Here is a 17,324-nt window from a genome sequence, read left to right as displayed (position 1 = left end):
TCGATAAATTATAGGCTTTTCTCCCCTACATCGAAGGTAGAAATTCGACTTTGACGCGGGTTCTTAATACACTCTGGAGACAGATTAAAGCCAACAAAATAACGAATTGCAAACCTATTTACACGTCGTAAAGGAAAAAAAACTGCCAATTTTATCATAGAACTCCTTGATTGAATGTAAATATACCGAGAAAGTGTTATTTACAACGCGACACTTGAAACTGTTCCATTTGATAAAAAAGACTAAAAGTTGATTTCAACGAAAAGGTGCAAAGTTTGATTAACGATTTTGCTTTTTTCCGTTGTATTTCAGTAAAGTTCGTACATAGTTTGACCCAGAATAACGTGTTTACGTACACCTAGGTTGTAAATTATCCTTATGTGAAATATTGGACCCCAAGGGGATTTGGCGCGACGCTTATCAAGCTTAAAAATTTATACTGCCAGAAAAGAGAGGCGAATCAAACATTCTCCACATTTTTGACTGTTTTTTTTTTTATACACGTCACAGAATAGACACCTTAATTAAACTGAACTATCTTTTCCCCAATAATTGCCTTCCTGTGTCAAGGAGTAAATCTCCACGAGGATGAGACGCAAAAAATTGGTCCCGTGTGTTTTAGAACAGGCCGTTTTTTATTACCCTCCGATTTGTGACCCATAAATCTGTTATTTATAACCAAATGAAACACTAGTAAAAGGGTTGCATGATTACCAAACCTCCGAGAACCATTAGTGGTTGTTTGACTTTTGATAATTATCGAGAAGCCAGATTAAATCAATGAATTATTCGTTCGTTATTACGAGTGTTGAAAGTTTTGTATTTGATCTTAATTAGATTTTCAAAGTTGAACTTGTAATTGAAATAATTAATTTACAGCATTGATTGTTCTTTGTTTTTATTTTCAAGTGAAATATTTAGATTTTTTTTATCTAATATTAGTAAAATCGCCAAAACTGACATTATACAGGGTGCGCCAGTAAGGTAAGATACCAGGAACACGGAAAAAATGAAAAAAATCTATCAAAAAATTTTGACATTTATTTTTTGACACTTGACATGTTTTTATATCTTTTTAATGATACTGATGACCTTGTATATGTTTTTTTACAATTATTTAGTAAAACTACAAAAATTTCGTTAATAAAAGCCACAAATAACATTGAACAGAGTTACAATTCAGGATACAGCTTCCCTGTTTCCTCTTTTAATAGCCTACAGCATAAAAACTTGGAAAATTATTTTTTCCAACAGAAATAAATAGAGTCAAAGTGCAGAATTTAAACCCTTTTTTTATAGATAAAATTTTTTTAACATTTTTTCCATGTTCCTGGTATCTTACCTTATATGACATTTTTCTCTGGGAAGTGAGTTCTGGCGCCCACCCTGTATATTTACAATAAATGAAACAAATATTATAGTTTTTCTTCTCTTCATTTGGTAAAGAAAAAATTGGAGCCTTCCATTTCAAACAAATAAGTCATTTGAAGTTCCCTAAACCTAACCTCAATTTTGAGGGTTTGTTAATTATTTTTCCCATAGCGAATACACCACAAAAAAAATCAATGTGATTTCAAAATAATTGAAAATGGTTGAGTTACCGATTTTTAGAAAAAAAATCTACAAAATTTCAAAAACGTGATAAAAACATATAGGTTTCTATTTTTAAAATAACAAAGTTAATACTCACATCCGGTGTAACTGAAAATGCTGCCATCTTGATAAATATTTTCATTGGACATATACAAAATTTCAGATTGTTAGAACTCAAAGTATTTCTAACGTGGAGTTTAGCCGGACTAGCCTGTATAGAGTTTGTTTTATTAAAATAGAGAGAAGGTTTTAATACTTATTAATACAGAAATTGTAATTCGAATTAATGTTTGGTTGAGTCTACTATAAAATGAAACGCTATTTCAATAAAGCGTAAGAGAAAATTCTTACATAACACATTTTTCTTAGTATCTTTGATTATTTCGAATTTCTATTGGCTCTAATCTTGGAAAATTTTTGCAACATTTAAATGTAAGTTAAAAATTCGTTTTCACCGTCGAGAAAAAGCTAGCTATTTTTTTCAATAGTCTAGAAATCTTTTTACATTTCACATTTGCTATGATAATTTTGTGACACCGTTTTTGACAACTTTTGCCATCACTATTGTCGTTTTTAAGTAAAAAACTGTTGTAAAACTACATATTTAACTGAAACTAACGCAATTTAAGCAATTTTCAAGAGATTTGTAACACTGTTTTTTTAATATACTATTTTCTCTGAAAGTAATTTTAAAAAATTACATCAATCACTCATAAGTTTAGCTTAAGCTCGAACCGAGCAACCAGTAAAAAAATTGCAGAAATGTAAAATTTCAAACATCTGTTAAAATGTCGAATAGGCATTACAAATACGATTTTCATAAAAATAATGCCTACACCCGGTATATAAAAAGTGATTTTTGAGGCAAACAATTATGTATATATAGTTTTTTCATATTAATAGTAGTAGGTTGTAGAAGTCTAAATACATCTTTAACTTAAAGGCTGATTCACACAAAAAGTGTCATTAATGTCATTTAGAACAAATTTAATCACATCAATAATATAATGACAAAAATCTTTATGTGTGCTACCTTATGTTAATTACGTTGCTAATTTTAATTATTTTTTGCCACCTGGAGTACAAATTTATTTAAAAAAAAAATTATGGGGAAGATCGAGGTTAGGATTGTTTGAATTTTTACATGGTTGCCCCTTAAAATAATCCCTTTCAACATCCATGCACAATAATATGAAAACGAGTATACATTATACATTGCATTAAGCTAGAGCGGTGTTTTTCTTGCTACTACACTCTTTAGAAATTGCTATTCAAATAATTATAGGTTATTGAAATAAAATTGCGTTCCATTTCACGAAAGCGTAACAAATTGTGAGAAAAATTTTACACGCATTTTAGATTTTTAAATAGGTTTGCAGTTTTTTTTCACCATTAGTATAGTGATTTGCTATCGGTCAGTAAAATAGCATTAAGCATTAAAGTGATTTTTTATCACATCTGTAAATCTATAAAAAGCTATTCAAAACTTTACATATTTACATACAGCGAAATCTAAAAGACTTTCTATTAAGCAGGCATAGAAAACAAAATGTCTCAATGACAAACTAACAACTGAAAATAAATGTCAATATAATTGTTGTAGTAAATTATGACAGGAAACCCTAAACACACACCAACGTAATCTCATTTCAAAATGTTTTGAGAGGTTTCATAGAATAATTCAACTAGCTAGGATCACTATTTAAATCCTTGTAAAATATTTTTTTTGACATCGAATAACATACGGGATACGTCCTTAACTAATACGCCTACTTGATACAAAGACAAACGAGTGTTTATTTATTATTTAAATCGGGCATTACAGTAGGCGGTGACTGTAAACAGACCGCAATTTTTAGCACGGCAAAGTGTCAAATATGAGATTACCAACTTTCAATAACATGGTTCGTTCACAATGAAAAGTTTTGATGCCAAATTAAAAAAAAATTCGTTACTTTTTTTCACTAATACAGGCTGTATTATGAAAAAATGGCCCCAAGCCATAACTCCATTATTTTTAAAGTTATGACAATACTTTTTAGAACAAAGTTGAACATTTTTTGTCATCTATCGTTTGGGATAGTTGCTAAATTAATGCTGTTTTCTGTTTCACCGGAAATCACATCAACTTTATTTTTTTTAATGGAACAGCCTGTATATTTTACCAGTTTTGGATTCTTTGTTTAATTGTCTTTTAACAAGTTTTAGTACCATATGCCTAAAACTAACCGTTCGTGAGATATTCACCAAATAATGTATTTATTAAAGTAGGCAGTGGAAAACAATAATATCAAATAATGTTGACAAATATTATTCCTTTGCATTTTCTCTTACTGTTTTTATACTTTTTAATGTTAATCATGGATGATAATGTGTTAACAGACATATTTTGAATAAAATAAAAATTGTGGGAGAGCACTACGCTTTTACACTGGGTGGTTTCTAATGAGAGACGTTCCAAATCGTCGAAAATTTAAGCGACTTAGAGAAAATTTGAGACTGTTTTGGGCTTTTAGAAAACCCAAATTAAAACATCTCCAATTTCAAAGAGATACAGAATTAGATAGGTATTGAAGAAAATGCAAGAACATGAATTCAAGAAATTGCAAGTAACGTTGGCTTATCGCACGCAATTGTTCTAATTTGGGTTTTCTAAAAACCCCAAACATCCTCAAATTTTCTTCAGGTCGACGAATTGGATCTTCTCTTATTGGAAACCGCCCAGTGTAAAGGCGTTGTCATTGCTTTCAAAATATTCTTGAATCATGTCTGTTAACACATTATCACCAGAACACCAAAAAGTATAAAAATAATAAAAGAAAATGCAAAGTAATAATATTTGTCAACATTACGTAATATTATTGTTGTCCACTGCCCACTTTAATAAATTTTTAATTGACTCATATCTCACGAACGGTTGGTTTTAGGCACATGGTACTAAAACTTGTTAAAAGACAATCCAAAAGTGGTAAAATATTCAGGGTGTTCCATTAAAAAAATAAAGTTATGTGATTTTCGGTGAAACAAAAAACAGCAGTAATTTAGCATCTATCCCAAACCATAGATGACAAAAAATGTTCAACTTTGTTCTAAGAAGTATTATCATAATTTTAAGAATAATGGAGTTATGGCTTGGGGCGTTTTTCATAATACAGCCTGTATAAAAGCCATTTTCCTACAAAATAATTGTATCAGTGAATTGTTCCGTAAATTTGTAAAAAAATTAGTGGTTACTACACTTGTTAAAAAAATTCATCATTTCCTAACTAACCCTTAATCAATGATAAAACTTCATTTAAGTTCAGTTATTGCTCTGTCAGAGGATTAAAACTGATTCGATTAGGAACGTCCCCGGGAGATAATTATTTGTTGACCACCATTTCGTTTAACACCAACCACTTATCTCTCCATTGTTAGTATCTTAAAGTTTATCACGAAAGAAGACACCATCTCCGAGTCCCGGAAACGACGTACCGAAGCTTAAGGGTTGTATTTATAAACAAGACTTAGGACTCGAATCAAAGCCGGTCCTAATGGCTCGACATTGTAACGAATGGAGCAGACATAACGTCCGCATCGTCGTGTTTTGTCACACTTTAACGTTTCCGTGGTGGTCGTTGAGAAAAAATCATCGTTTGTAGTAAATGTACACCGCATTCCATTGTCGTTAAAAACCTAAATTGCGCTCTTTTAAAATTGACGGAAACTGATTTAATTACTTTGAAGTCGAGACACACTAATGTCGTTATTGGTGAGAGTAGAAATTTTGAGAAACGCTTTGTGAAGTTAGTTACTTTGATAAAAGAGAGTGGAGTGCAGAAAAATTAATAAAAATTTTTGCTGGAAGTGATTTATAGAGAGGATTTACCGGTTTTGTTTTTAGCTTGACTTATGTCTTTTAGTTGGTAATACTGGTTTATGGAGTTAAATGTCGTAAAATAAGAAGCCGATTAGTCGACAACAGTTTATTTAGTAAAGTTTCAAGCTATTAAACAAATGTTTCAACAGACTTAGAGTAAACTAAATACACAGAATTGAAATTTATTATGTATTTCCATTTTTATTGTTACAAATTTTACCAGTTTATAGAATATTGAATTTTAACATAAAAGTTTCCTATAAACATATATCGAAACATTTTATATAAGGGAGCTAAATCCCCTGAAAGGGGTGCATCTTTTAATGGAGTTTTTCCAATATTTCAGAAACCATTGTGGATAAAATTATAAAATTTGGTACAACTGATTACCTTTATACATCCAAATAAATTTAAAGATAAAATCTCGAAATTTTTACTCAAAAGCGTCCTAAACTGGGGGGTTTAGGGTAAAAAGTCCCCCAACTATTTTGGCGGTTGGTTTTTGCCACTTTCAGCCACACAATTCTAAATTTCATAGTTTTTCGATACAACTAACCGTTTTTGGGTAAAATCAGTTTACAATTGGTCTTACAGACCATAAAGAGGAAAAAATTTAAAAAGTAAATTTGTTTCACCGTTTCAGACACCCGTAATTAAAAATTTCGACAAGTGATCTTTAAATTCCTTCAGGTGTTTAAAAGTAATCAGCTGTACCAACTTTTGTAATTTTATCTATTCTGCAATAGTGGGAAATTCCCATTAAAACACATGTCTTTCAGGAGGTGTAGCTCGTTTACGTAACATTTTTTGATACATGTTCATAGGAAACTTTTGTCTTAAAATTGAATATTCAATCACCTGTTTGTGTTTGTAACAATAAAAACGGAACACTCTGTATATAACTTAATGTATTGAAAAACTCAGATTAAATACAGTAAATTGATGAATAAAAACATTGTTCTAACAGAAAAAATTAATGATTATTTAAGCTGCCTAAAAATGTAATTATACAGTTTTTAACTAGGCAGTGCCTCAGCTGCCGGCAAAGAATTTTTACATGTTGTCGCTAATTTCACTTTTTTCACTAGCTGTATTTTTGCAGTTTAAAATTCTTTTTTAACAATACCAATAATAGTTTTTTAAAAACTATATTTCAAACATTAGGTAAAGTTTCTACTAATACAACATCACAGAATGTAAATTAAATAATTTTTCTTCTTCTGATCACTGCTATATATTAAAATTTCTACCTATTAAACTTACCTGTGTACAAATCGCTCTAAGTTCTTTGGCATAAAATTGAGTAAAGAGCGTTTCATAGTGATAGAATTGTTGGTAGGTCATAAAAATTCAAATTTAATGTGGCAACATTTGACAATTCTAGGTTGTTCATCTTTGTAGGATTGCACCTACTGACTGAATATACGTCAGTATCACAGTTTGTGACATTTGTTTTTTTTTTAAGAGATTTTTGTGCTTTTTCTCTTTTATTTTCCTTACTTTCTACGTTTCTTAGAATATAATATTTCTTAAAAACAAATAAGTTGTTATTTTTCAAAAAAAGTCAACCGAAACGTCGTTTTTATGAAGCATCGCGATCTAAAGTTAAACAGAGTGGTTTATCAATTTTTTTAGCAAAACGGTATTGAATCAAAATATTTAGATAATAATTGTGATTTAATAATGACCTGACCTAACCAACCTCACATGACTTATCCGATCTATCCAATGGAGTTGGTTTAATCTTCGTATTTTATTTAAAAGCCAAAATATTAAGCAAGAATTGTTAATTGTTTTTAAATTACTAATTAAAGTAAATGTTATTGTAATGTAACAGAAATTACGTATGCAAATTTCAGCTGGTTTGGACAAGAAAAGCTGTTTCTTTGACTCGCAAAATACAGCCATCAAAGCAATTTAAAAAAAGCCTTTTTAAAATGATTTGCGTAAAAAGTATTAAATTTTTCATACATGAAAGTCGGTCTCCAATTTCCCACAGCACCGAAATCAAAATAAAAAAGAATCTAAACCAACAATGCGTAGGCAAGTGACGCCGGCGGCCATCTCTTTACTTTTTTAAGCACCGTTGCCGGCAGCGGAGGCACTGCATTTAATTAATTACTACCCCGGCGCATCCACCATTTTCAAATTTCAATTATAGGTAGTAGAACCTTTACAACCAAACAAATTATTACAACAAGTTTTGTCAATCATAAATTGTTCAAAGTATCGACTTTTTTTTCAATTAAAACAAGCAAACGACTAACAAATATGCTCGAATACGTACATAATTAATATTCAAACAATATCAACATTTTTGTGTGTACCAAAAACTAATAGTCACAAAAATCTGAATTTATCATCATTCTCCTCTATGTATTTAAATAAATTTTTAGTTTATTTCCACTATTCTTAGTAATAAATACCTATTAGCTATATAATTGTATTAATTCGGGGAAAAAAAGGTATAAAAAATTGTCACTTTTATTCTTTTTTACATGTTTAAATGAATGTAATTACTCAATTTTTCAAATTTTTTTTGTAAATATTCAAATCTCGATAACAATGACGAATAATTAACTAGTCAAAAATACTTGTAACCTACAAAGTGAAATTGTTGATTAAAATGCTCAGCATTAAAAAACTGTTTTGATATTGTTAAACCACTTTACATTTAATTTCAAATAAAATATTCCCGCTTTACAAAATGATTCACTAAATTTGGTCATGTTTGAGAGCAATCTTTCTCTTGACTTTGTAATTAATTTTAACAAGAGAATTAAAGAAAATTGCAAAAATACTCAAGAAATTACACCAAAGATTTTACAGAAAGAAATTTTTTCTGCAAAATGTTGGCTGTGTTTTGTCTATTAAATTATGAATACTTTGCATATAAAGGTACAAGTATTTTAGAAAAGATGGAGATAAGTGAGAACACATTATTGAGTTTATAATGTAAAATATACTAAATTTTCTGATTAATTATTAATAAATAAAAATTTAAAAAATAAACAAGCCAAATTTTAAATAAACTTAATAAAAAGTCCAGAAACTGACTCAATCCACGTAAAAGTAGAATAATAATTACGCTGAAATGTTTAAAAACAAACATTTACCTAAAGTAGGTAACCGAATATAACAGAAAGCACAAAATGCGATTACCCCACCGTGAAATTGCATTGTTGTCGTACCTTATTGTTTCACTAAATTAACAAATTTAACTTAGTTTTAATTTTGTCCATAGGTTTTGTTCTCAAATACGAATTGTACAGAATGGTAGACAAAAAAGTATTTGATTTTTTTATAGAATTTTTTTTTAAAGTTTGTTTAAAATGAGAAATTATTTTTACTTATTTTAAACCAAATAAAATGAGAAATATTTCGGAAAACAGAAAAAAAGGTATATGAATTGTCAGAACTACAAATAAAGTGAGGATCGCCCACATTATTGGAAAAGCTAAAAATAAACCCATTTCACTATAAATTATTAACTAACTGTCAATTTGGGGTATCATTACAAAACCCACACATTATACTTAACTGACACTGTATGTACACGATAAGTTTAAAAATAAATATGTGGAGCAAAAAATGGTTGGTTTATTAATGAAGCCAAATAATACAGAGTGAAATATAAAAAAATGTTTTTCTAGAAACACAAGATAATCCGAATAAAACCACAATTCCCACCCATTAAAAAATCAATATCAACACAACACCAGACTCAAAAATATGATGTTTTTAACCTTAAATAAATGACGATTACCAAAACGACAAAAAAATTATTCAAAATGTATGTATTAAGCTTTTTAAAAATATCTTCAAACAATAACAAGTTAAATATTTTTTTTATAAAGTAAGTCAAGAATGATTAATGTATTACTAGTGAGTAAGTATTTAAAGTTTGTTAGGCAGGTAGTTTCATTTGAATCAGCCTGTATATATATTTTCTTATTTTGTGATACACAAAGTTACAATTCTACAACACTATTTTTAAATATTTTAATTATTGAAGCCGGTTTTTCCAAAGCGATTTAACTGCCCGGAAATATTACATCTGTGTTCAAAATCTTTTCTTCTTATTAAGTTGGTAGCTTTTTTGCAATTAACACCACTTTTAGTTCACAGGATTAGACTTAGGAAACTTATCTCAAAAAATCAGATCATTAATCTAAACTTGTTAAAATAACTAAATTTTAGAATAGCTTTGCTTATTAATAATCAAAAATCAAAGTTCTAAAAGACAAGACATTTCCAAGTTATAAAAATCGATGCAAACATAAAAAACATGTTTTATGTAAAATATATTAAAAACAAACAATTTTTTCTTCTCTCTTTTGTAAGAATTCGTCATATTATTTTGGCTTAACGTCCTTTTGTTATGCAAGAATTTAACTAAAAGAGATTAAACTGAACAATTTTCAAATAATCAATATTGTTCCATTCAATATGACATTCTATAATTTTGTTTTGTCGTTTTCGATAGATAATTTACTTATTTAATGTCATATTATATTTTAAAATATTTATTTCCTGCTTCAAAATAAATAAATTTGTCAAGAACTATAATTAATATTTTACAAGAAGTGTTTGTCATTTTTTTTAATGTAAGATAACGAATAAATGTAAAACAAAGATTAAAAAAATAAAGGCAAATAATAATAATTTTTTAATCTGGTTATTTTATTTTTTCATGTTTAGGTAGCTAGGATTTTGACCCCTGACAGCAAAATATGCAAATTTTTTAAGGAAATAAAAATACTGAATAAATCAAAGATATAATTCTGCCTATAGATTTTGATACTTGTAATACTATTTCTGTAGTTCAATTTCCAAAGTCTTTCAAGTCTTTGAAATACTCAAAAACTTAAATATCATCCACAAAACAATCAAAAATCGACATCAACAAGTATGGTTCCATGGAAAAAATGCAAAATTTTGACACACCAGAGCTAAAAATTTTATGACTATTTTGAGTTTCTGGTTTTGCGATCAATTTAAAATTTGATCAAAAATCTTATTAACATTTCACCATTTTGTTTTATAATTCAGAAAGACGTTCAAAGCACTCCCCTTAAATAGTTGATCGAGGCCGCATCCATAAATTTTATTATTATCCCTGTCACAGCATCAGTGATATAAGCTGCAATATATCGGGGCGTTTAGAATTTAAAATATCTTTCACGATAAAACTAAAACAGTGTTGGTATTTTGCTGGTTTTCATCTGCCAACAAATAAAACATCCCCAAAAAGAGAAAATTATTTGCTTAATGTTTACATCTGGAAGTAAAATGGGGTGAAATGTAGTGGCCGTTATAATTCGATTTAGATCGGAAATGCATTAGTCGAGAAGCAAATAAATTAATTCTCTTAAAAGGTAATCGGAAAAAGAAAGTTACTTGTGGAGTGTTTAAAGTTGTTTTTGCCAAGTTGTAAATTATTTGATAAGCTTTGGAAAGCTTTGCCATAGCTCGGCAGGAGGAAACCAAAGGGATTTTCCACCGTTTGACATAATCTCTTCGATCAATCTATTGTTTAGGGAAGATTTAGACCAAAGAATGCTGTCAACGCGAGGCAAAACTAAAACTAAACTAAAAAACTAGAAATTTATAATTATATCCTGAGTGATACTAGAAATGTCCCAAAGCATTGTTAACGTCTCCTAATGTATTTATGCCAAATTTCTTTCAAGTTTAATTTTGTCAAGTGACATCTATTTGTCTTTTTCAGTCCACGTCAACAAATTGAAAACTAGGTCATAGGGTAATCCATCCTTGTCTGGTTTAAATAACGAATTAATTTCAATCATTCCCGGTAAATGTTTTTCAACGAATCTGAATAATAGATAGGGAAACAATATCGTTAAATGATTGAAAACAATAAGTTTAAAGTCAGAGTTAAATTTTAATACCATTTTATATGGAAATCACTCTGATTTTTCAAGTTATTTAAATTGGAATTTTTTTTATGTGCTTTGAAATTCCGCCACTGTATCTCCTTTATGGCTCCATTTTTCGCAATATACATCACAACTTCTAAATAACTTCATTTCAAAAATATCCTATATGGACCCTAACAACTTATTTATGACGTAATATAAAACCTTAGACTGGGTTCTGGGAGCGGAAATGGAGCAAACTAGAGTGAATTTTTCAACGCACATTTCGTTTGTCAATAAAAAAATTCCCTTAATTATTTTCTTCACTACGTAAAAAAAAGTTATTTTTTCAGTGTGTTTTGTTGCACACGTTGTCCCAAAGGAGTGAATTTCAATATCTGGCCGTCTTCAGTAAAACTTTCCGAGATAAATGGACTTTATTTCAGGTGTGGGTTACAAGGGATGTGAAACTATTTGTATTTTTTCAGCAAACACACTAAAATCGATTGTGTTTATATGCACTTTAAATAAATAAACAGCGCCAGTTTTCAGTAATTATGTTATTATTAATTCAAAATAAATAACAAAACTAAACAAAAAATACAGGGTGTGTCAGAAATCGCGCCCCAGAGACAAATTTCAAGTAAGATGAGATACCAGGAACATGTTTAAAAAAAATTTGACACTTATTTTATGAAATTTGAGATTTTTTATGTCTATTTAATGATACTGATGATCTTGTATATACAGAGTGAATATAAAGTATGGAACCAAGCGGTTTTATTTTTAATCATTTGCCTCCGGAAAATAATAATTAATATAAATTAAAGTAATATAAAAAATGTGATCGCAATTTCAGAACGAAATTTTGTTTTGTTTTTGAGTTATGCGAATTTTTTTTGAAAAAATTAAAAATAAAGCAGATAGTTGTAATCTTTAGAGTATAGCTTTTATCAGAAAAATGATTTTATAGTGGGTTGCCATTTAAAAAAATTATTTTTTTGTAGAACTCAAAAATAAAAGAAAATTTCGAAAATTTTTATTCTTGTTAAATCCTCACATTTTTTTAGTACTTTAGCACTCATCAATTAGTTTTTTTCAAAAAATAAATAGTTTAAGCAAAAAACGTTTGGTTCCATACTTTTTATTCACCTGGTATATGTTATAACATTAGGATACAGCCTGTAGCAAAAAAACTTGGAAAATTATTTTTCCAATAGAAATAAATATAGTCAAAGTGCAAAATTTAAACTCATAACTTCGAAATTTTTAAAGACAACGTTTCGGAATCGTTTATTTCTTCTTCAGATCGCCAATCGATTATTTTACCGTGTGTTATACAAGGACAAGGATTCGCAAAAAAAAACAATAATTTTAAAGATTAGTTTTTTATTGGATTCTAAACTACATTACTTATAAAAACTAACAACTGTGTCTAAAACTGAAAATCTCTCGTTATTTTATTTCTGTTTTACGATCAACATATAGCAATAAAACTGAGACATATTTAAATCAAAGAGTAATAAAAACTTAGCAAAGTTTATTAGAATTGAAACTAACACTAGAAAAATTGGAACAAACCAAATAATGAATTTTTTCTCGAGGTGGCGGATGGTTGTGAATAATTGTTGTGCGAATTAATTTCCCTGAAGAATCAGAAACACATCGGGCCCGACATTTCGACGTAAAATAATTATAACAAATCCAAAATGTTCGACCCATGGCATTTTTCCGATTTATGTAAAATAAATTCTTGTTATAAACCATGCAAACTTTGCCTTTGCGTGTTGTCCAGAACTGTGGAGAATCTGAAAAAATATCACAGTAAATAAAAATTTTCTGCAAATAATAAGCATGTCTCATTTGTCTGATAAACTCCAGACTGTGTTTTAAACAAATGAGAAGAGCAAAGATGAAAAACAAACAACGAAAAGTTAGCAAAACTTGGCAGTCGTAAACTTTAACTATTCGCCGCAACAAAAAGGAAAACAGCTTTGTGACTAGAAGAAGAGTTTTTCGACGAAAATTGGCAAAACTAGGATATAATTTCTTTAATTAAAAATAACTTCAAGCGACAAAAAAAATCCAAAAAAAGAGGGTTAATTTGTTTATTCAAATTCTGTATTTATTTACACAGAATGATATTAATAATTGCAGTAACGTTAAAAAGTCCTATGTAAAACGTTTTTCATATTAGAGTTATTAGTTTTAAATGAGTAATTTAATTATTTTGAAAATTTCCTAATTAGTCATGAGAGGGCGCCCTGTGATAGATTTCTACATTACCGACATTACATCGTAAAGAAATGTCAACTAAAGCATAACCTTACATTTTGCACCAATTACTCAACTTTTTTTAAAGTAAACAATGTCTGTCCCTCGGGCTCTGCCCCAGAGCAAAGAAGCCCTGCTCAAGTCCTACAGGACACGCCTCAAAGACGACGTGAAAAGCATGTTGGAAAATTTCGAAGGTATTCTAACCAAATTCTTGGATTTCCTCTAATTTTTAATTGCAGAAATTGTTAAATTGGCCAAAGGCGATCACGACACACAATTATCCCGAATGACGCAATGCGAGCAAGACACTTTCGAAATGCACGTCCGTGCTGCTAACATTGTTCGGGCCGGGGAGTCCCTCATGAAACTTGTCTCGGATATCAAACAGTACTTGATTTTGAACGATTTTCCATCGGTGAATGAAGCAATTACGCAAAACTCGAAATTATTCAGGTGAGACTTTCGATGAGAGTACTGTAGATGTCTGATTGTTGTTTTAGGACTAAGCAAGCAGAGTGTGATCAAAAACTTATGTCTTTGAGGGACGACATGGCGGCTGATTTGTATGACCTTGAGGAGGAATACTACACTAGTTTAAATAAATAATTAAACAACGCCGTAGTTTGTTTCATTTTTTTATTCAACACAACACAACTAATTACAATTTACAAACTCGTAATGCATGTCTCATTTTGTTATCAATACCCAAAATTTTATCAACTGGTGGTGGATGGTTGTGCAAGATACTCGTACGAATTATCCGCCCTACCATATCAGTGACACATCGCACCTTGCACTTTGTCTTGTAATAATGTCCACAAACCCAAAATATTCGTGCCCCCAATTTCTGGTTTTTGTAAAAAACGTGTTCTTTGTATATCATACACAGTTTGCCTCTCCGTGTTTTGGAAAATGTGGGCTTATCTGCAAGAAACAACACTCATAGAAATTGGAAATTTGACAAAATTTTATAAATTAACAGAGGCAACATCTTTTTCAGTATATTTTTATTAAAGTTAATAAGAACAGTACAAAATAGTCTTTATTAAATAAAAATACAATAAAGTAAAGTCTGGTCATAAGAGCTCTTCTAAACCTTCAAAAAATAAATTATAAACGATACAAAGAAAAAAACAAACACCTAAATGAAATAGCAATATGTACTAATACGTATAACAATTACAATTATATGCAAAACTAAAGGTACAGCTACATTAAAAAAAAAATGGAAAATGTTAAAAAAAATTGTTTTTTTTTTCAATTCTTCCATGGTGTGAACGTGTTTTATTAAAAAGAGGTTAAAATATTTCTAAATTCATAATTTTCCTACCATACTTCACTTAAATGCGGCATTGATAGGAATATTTTTGATACGTATTGTCAAGTTGAACCAAATTTACATTTAGAAAAATTTCATTTCCCGTTTTTTTTTAATGTAGCCGTATAATAGTATATTATTTAACGAGCACGTAATGGTGGCTATAATTCAAGGATACACAAGCCGAAAACGAGTGTATAAATCATCCGATGCTTTTTAATAAAACACTTTCTACTCACAAAATTTATATTTATTAAAATGACAGATTTGTGGGATATGATAAGTCACTAGTGACTTATAATAGTCACGGGTGTGATTTATGAGTAGCATAATACTTAAACCTAGGTCGTACAGTTGCGAAATTAAAATTTCGGTCAGTATTTTTCTGTCACTTAAAAAAGTTCACTGTAAACTACCTTTTACTGTCATCATGACTGACATTTGACAATTAAACTTTTCTGTCGGTGACACTATTTTTGAAAGTAAATAGATAAGACAAAATGACAAGAGTAAAAAATGAGGTTATTAATGTAAAAGGTTGTTTTAGAGTTTACATTGTAAAAATGACAATACTGCCCGAGTGCCCGAAATTTTAATTCCGCCACTGTACTTGAGTGCAAAAAAAACGCAAATTGTCAAGAACAAAATTGTCAAATTTTTCAAAAGATTCCCATAGTGTGAAAAAGGTTGTTCCCAAATGTGCGAAAGAAATGTCTTATTTGGTGGTCTTGCAGTGTTAAAAACGAAGTGGAAAAATGGAAAAACATAGAAAAACTTGATAGAAACTTGGAAGATGCCTGACAATTATGAAATTGACATTTATTAACAGACCAAATTACATTCTAAAAAAAATCAATTTGTGTTTTTTTTACTCTCAAGTGCACGTAAATAACACGTATTATTTAATGGTCGTAGATAAACGTAATTAATTCGTAATAAGAAAAAACAAACAATAAATGTTCAATTCCAACACCAACACAAAAATAGAATACACATTAAAAATATACAAGCAAAAATTGATTGTGTAGTAGCAAATTTCTAATGATATAAAATGTATTCCTTTAGTACTTCTTTCAATTATTTTTCTTTCAATATTTGTGTATTATTTCTGTAATTACCTTTACCACACTGTGTCATCCCTCCCTATGTTCACTCCTAGGTTTCAGTTACATCTAGGGTTACCAACCGCCTTTTATTTTAAAGGACAATCCTTTATTCTAATTCATTGTCCTGGTTATAGGATGCAATTAGAAAACGTAGTTTACTTTAATTTATCAAAAACTAGGTAAAATTTTGACTGCAGCATCGCCTACTAATAATTATTAAGATTAGATATAAAAAGTATTTATTTAAGTTGGCTGTGACCATGAGTATGTTGTGAACGGACCACAATTTTTAATACGCCCGGCGAGGTATCAAATGTCAGATAATACAGTGGTTCGTTCACAATCAAACTTTGTTGACAATATTTCCCAATTACGATTATCGTTGCCGTAGCAAAATTTGAAAATCGAATTAAAATTATTTCATTAATAATAATCACATAAAACGCAAGACACAAATGGATCAATAATTAAACGAACAGTGTTTCCCCAACATTCGGTTCACGGTTTATTTCGACTAATGAAATCCTGAAAAAAAAGTAATATTAGTACTGAGAGGAAATTAAACGGAAGTAAAACACAAGTCGTCTAAACACAGGAATCAAATCAAAAACCCCTTATTCACATATTTGGTTGCTTATTAAGTGTGCCTAATAATTCATTTTGGACATTTTTTCGGCCACTCGGTCCTTCCTCGGGGGGTGATTGTGGGGTACTGTGCTGCATTCTATATAGCCTTCTTTTGAAGTTTTAAGGCGATTTTTACATTTAAAAGCTCTGTACTCCGAACACTGCCAAAATGTGAAATGTCCGTAACGGCGGTTCACGTGATAGACGTTGTCTTCGAAAATTAGGACATTTTGACCTCTTTGGTTGGTCATAATGAGAAAGTCTGGAAAAAAGATGTCATTGTTAATACCAGATATAGACAAAACAAATTTCGATACAAATCCAAAATCTATACAAACAAAATGTTTATATCGAAAAAAATAAACGTAAAAAAATTTTCAACAACAAGTCTTTTTTAAAAACAAAATCTTTAACATTTAAAACATTATTTATATCGGTTTGTCAGAAAGAAATTTATTTTGAAGTCAGTAATTACCTAACAAATATTTTTTTAAGACATATTTAAGGTATTTCTCAGTTAATAATTTAGTTTTTAACAAACAAAAAATTATAATTGAACCCTCAAAAGTTAAAACACACCATAAATAACCATCAAAAAATACTAAAGACAAAATATAACTCAACTACCCATTGACCTATTTACAAAATATTTCTTCATCGATCGA

The 17,324-nt window shown here is 29.5% G+C and overlaps 2 protein-coding genes across 3 annotated transcripts in view; one reads left to right on the top strand and one right to left on the bottom strand.

The window, feature by feature from the left end:
* Nucleotides 1-13,612: 13,612 nt before the first annotated feature.
* On the top strand, nucleotides 13,613-14,287 carry LOC123010064 (mediator of RNA polymerase II transcription subunit 22). Its single transcript, XM_044406737.1, has 3 exons — nucleotides 13,613-13,802; nucleotides 13,848-14,061; nucleotides 14,109-14,287. Exons 1-3 carry the CDS (start codon nucleotides 13,700-13,702, stop codon nucleotides 14,212-14,214), a joined length of 423 nt encoding a protein of 140 aa, XP_044262672.1. The 5' UTR covers nucleotides 13,613-13,699; the 3' UTR covers nucleotides 14,215-14,287.
* The window catches only part of LOC123010062 (protein tramtrack, beta isoform-like), a 47,453-nt gene continuing 44,376 nt past the window's right edge, over nucleotides 14,248-17,324 (bottom strand). The window contains exon 4 of one of the 2 annotated variants that reach the window (XM_044406720.1): nucleotides 14,248-14,532. In XM_044406720.1, coding sequence (XP_044262655.1) covers nucleotides 14,267-14,532 — 266 coding nt within the window. In that variant the 3' untranslated portion in view covers nucleotides 14,248-14,266. Of the gene's footprint in view, nucleotides 14,533-15,492; nucleotides 16,922-17,324 lie in introns of those variants that run through there. The other variant, XM_044406736.1, reaches the window with a different exon arrangement.

Source organism: Tribolium madens, unplaced genomic scaffold, assembly GCF_015345945.1.
Source record: "Tribolium madens isolate multiple individuals breed KSU strain unplaced genomic scaffold, Tmad_KSU_1.1 Scaffold_7;HRSCAF=85;Tcas5.2_LG10, whole genome shotgun sequence".
NCBI lineage: Eukaryota > Metazoa > Arthropoda > Insecta > Coleoptera > Tenebrionidae > Tribolium > Tribolium madens.
Note: the sequence above shows the minus strand (reverse complement) of the source record. Positions and strands in the feature narration are given on the sequence as shown.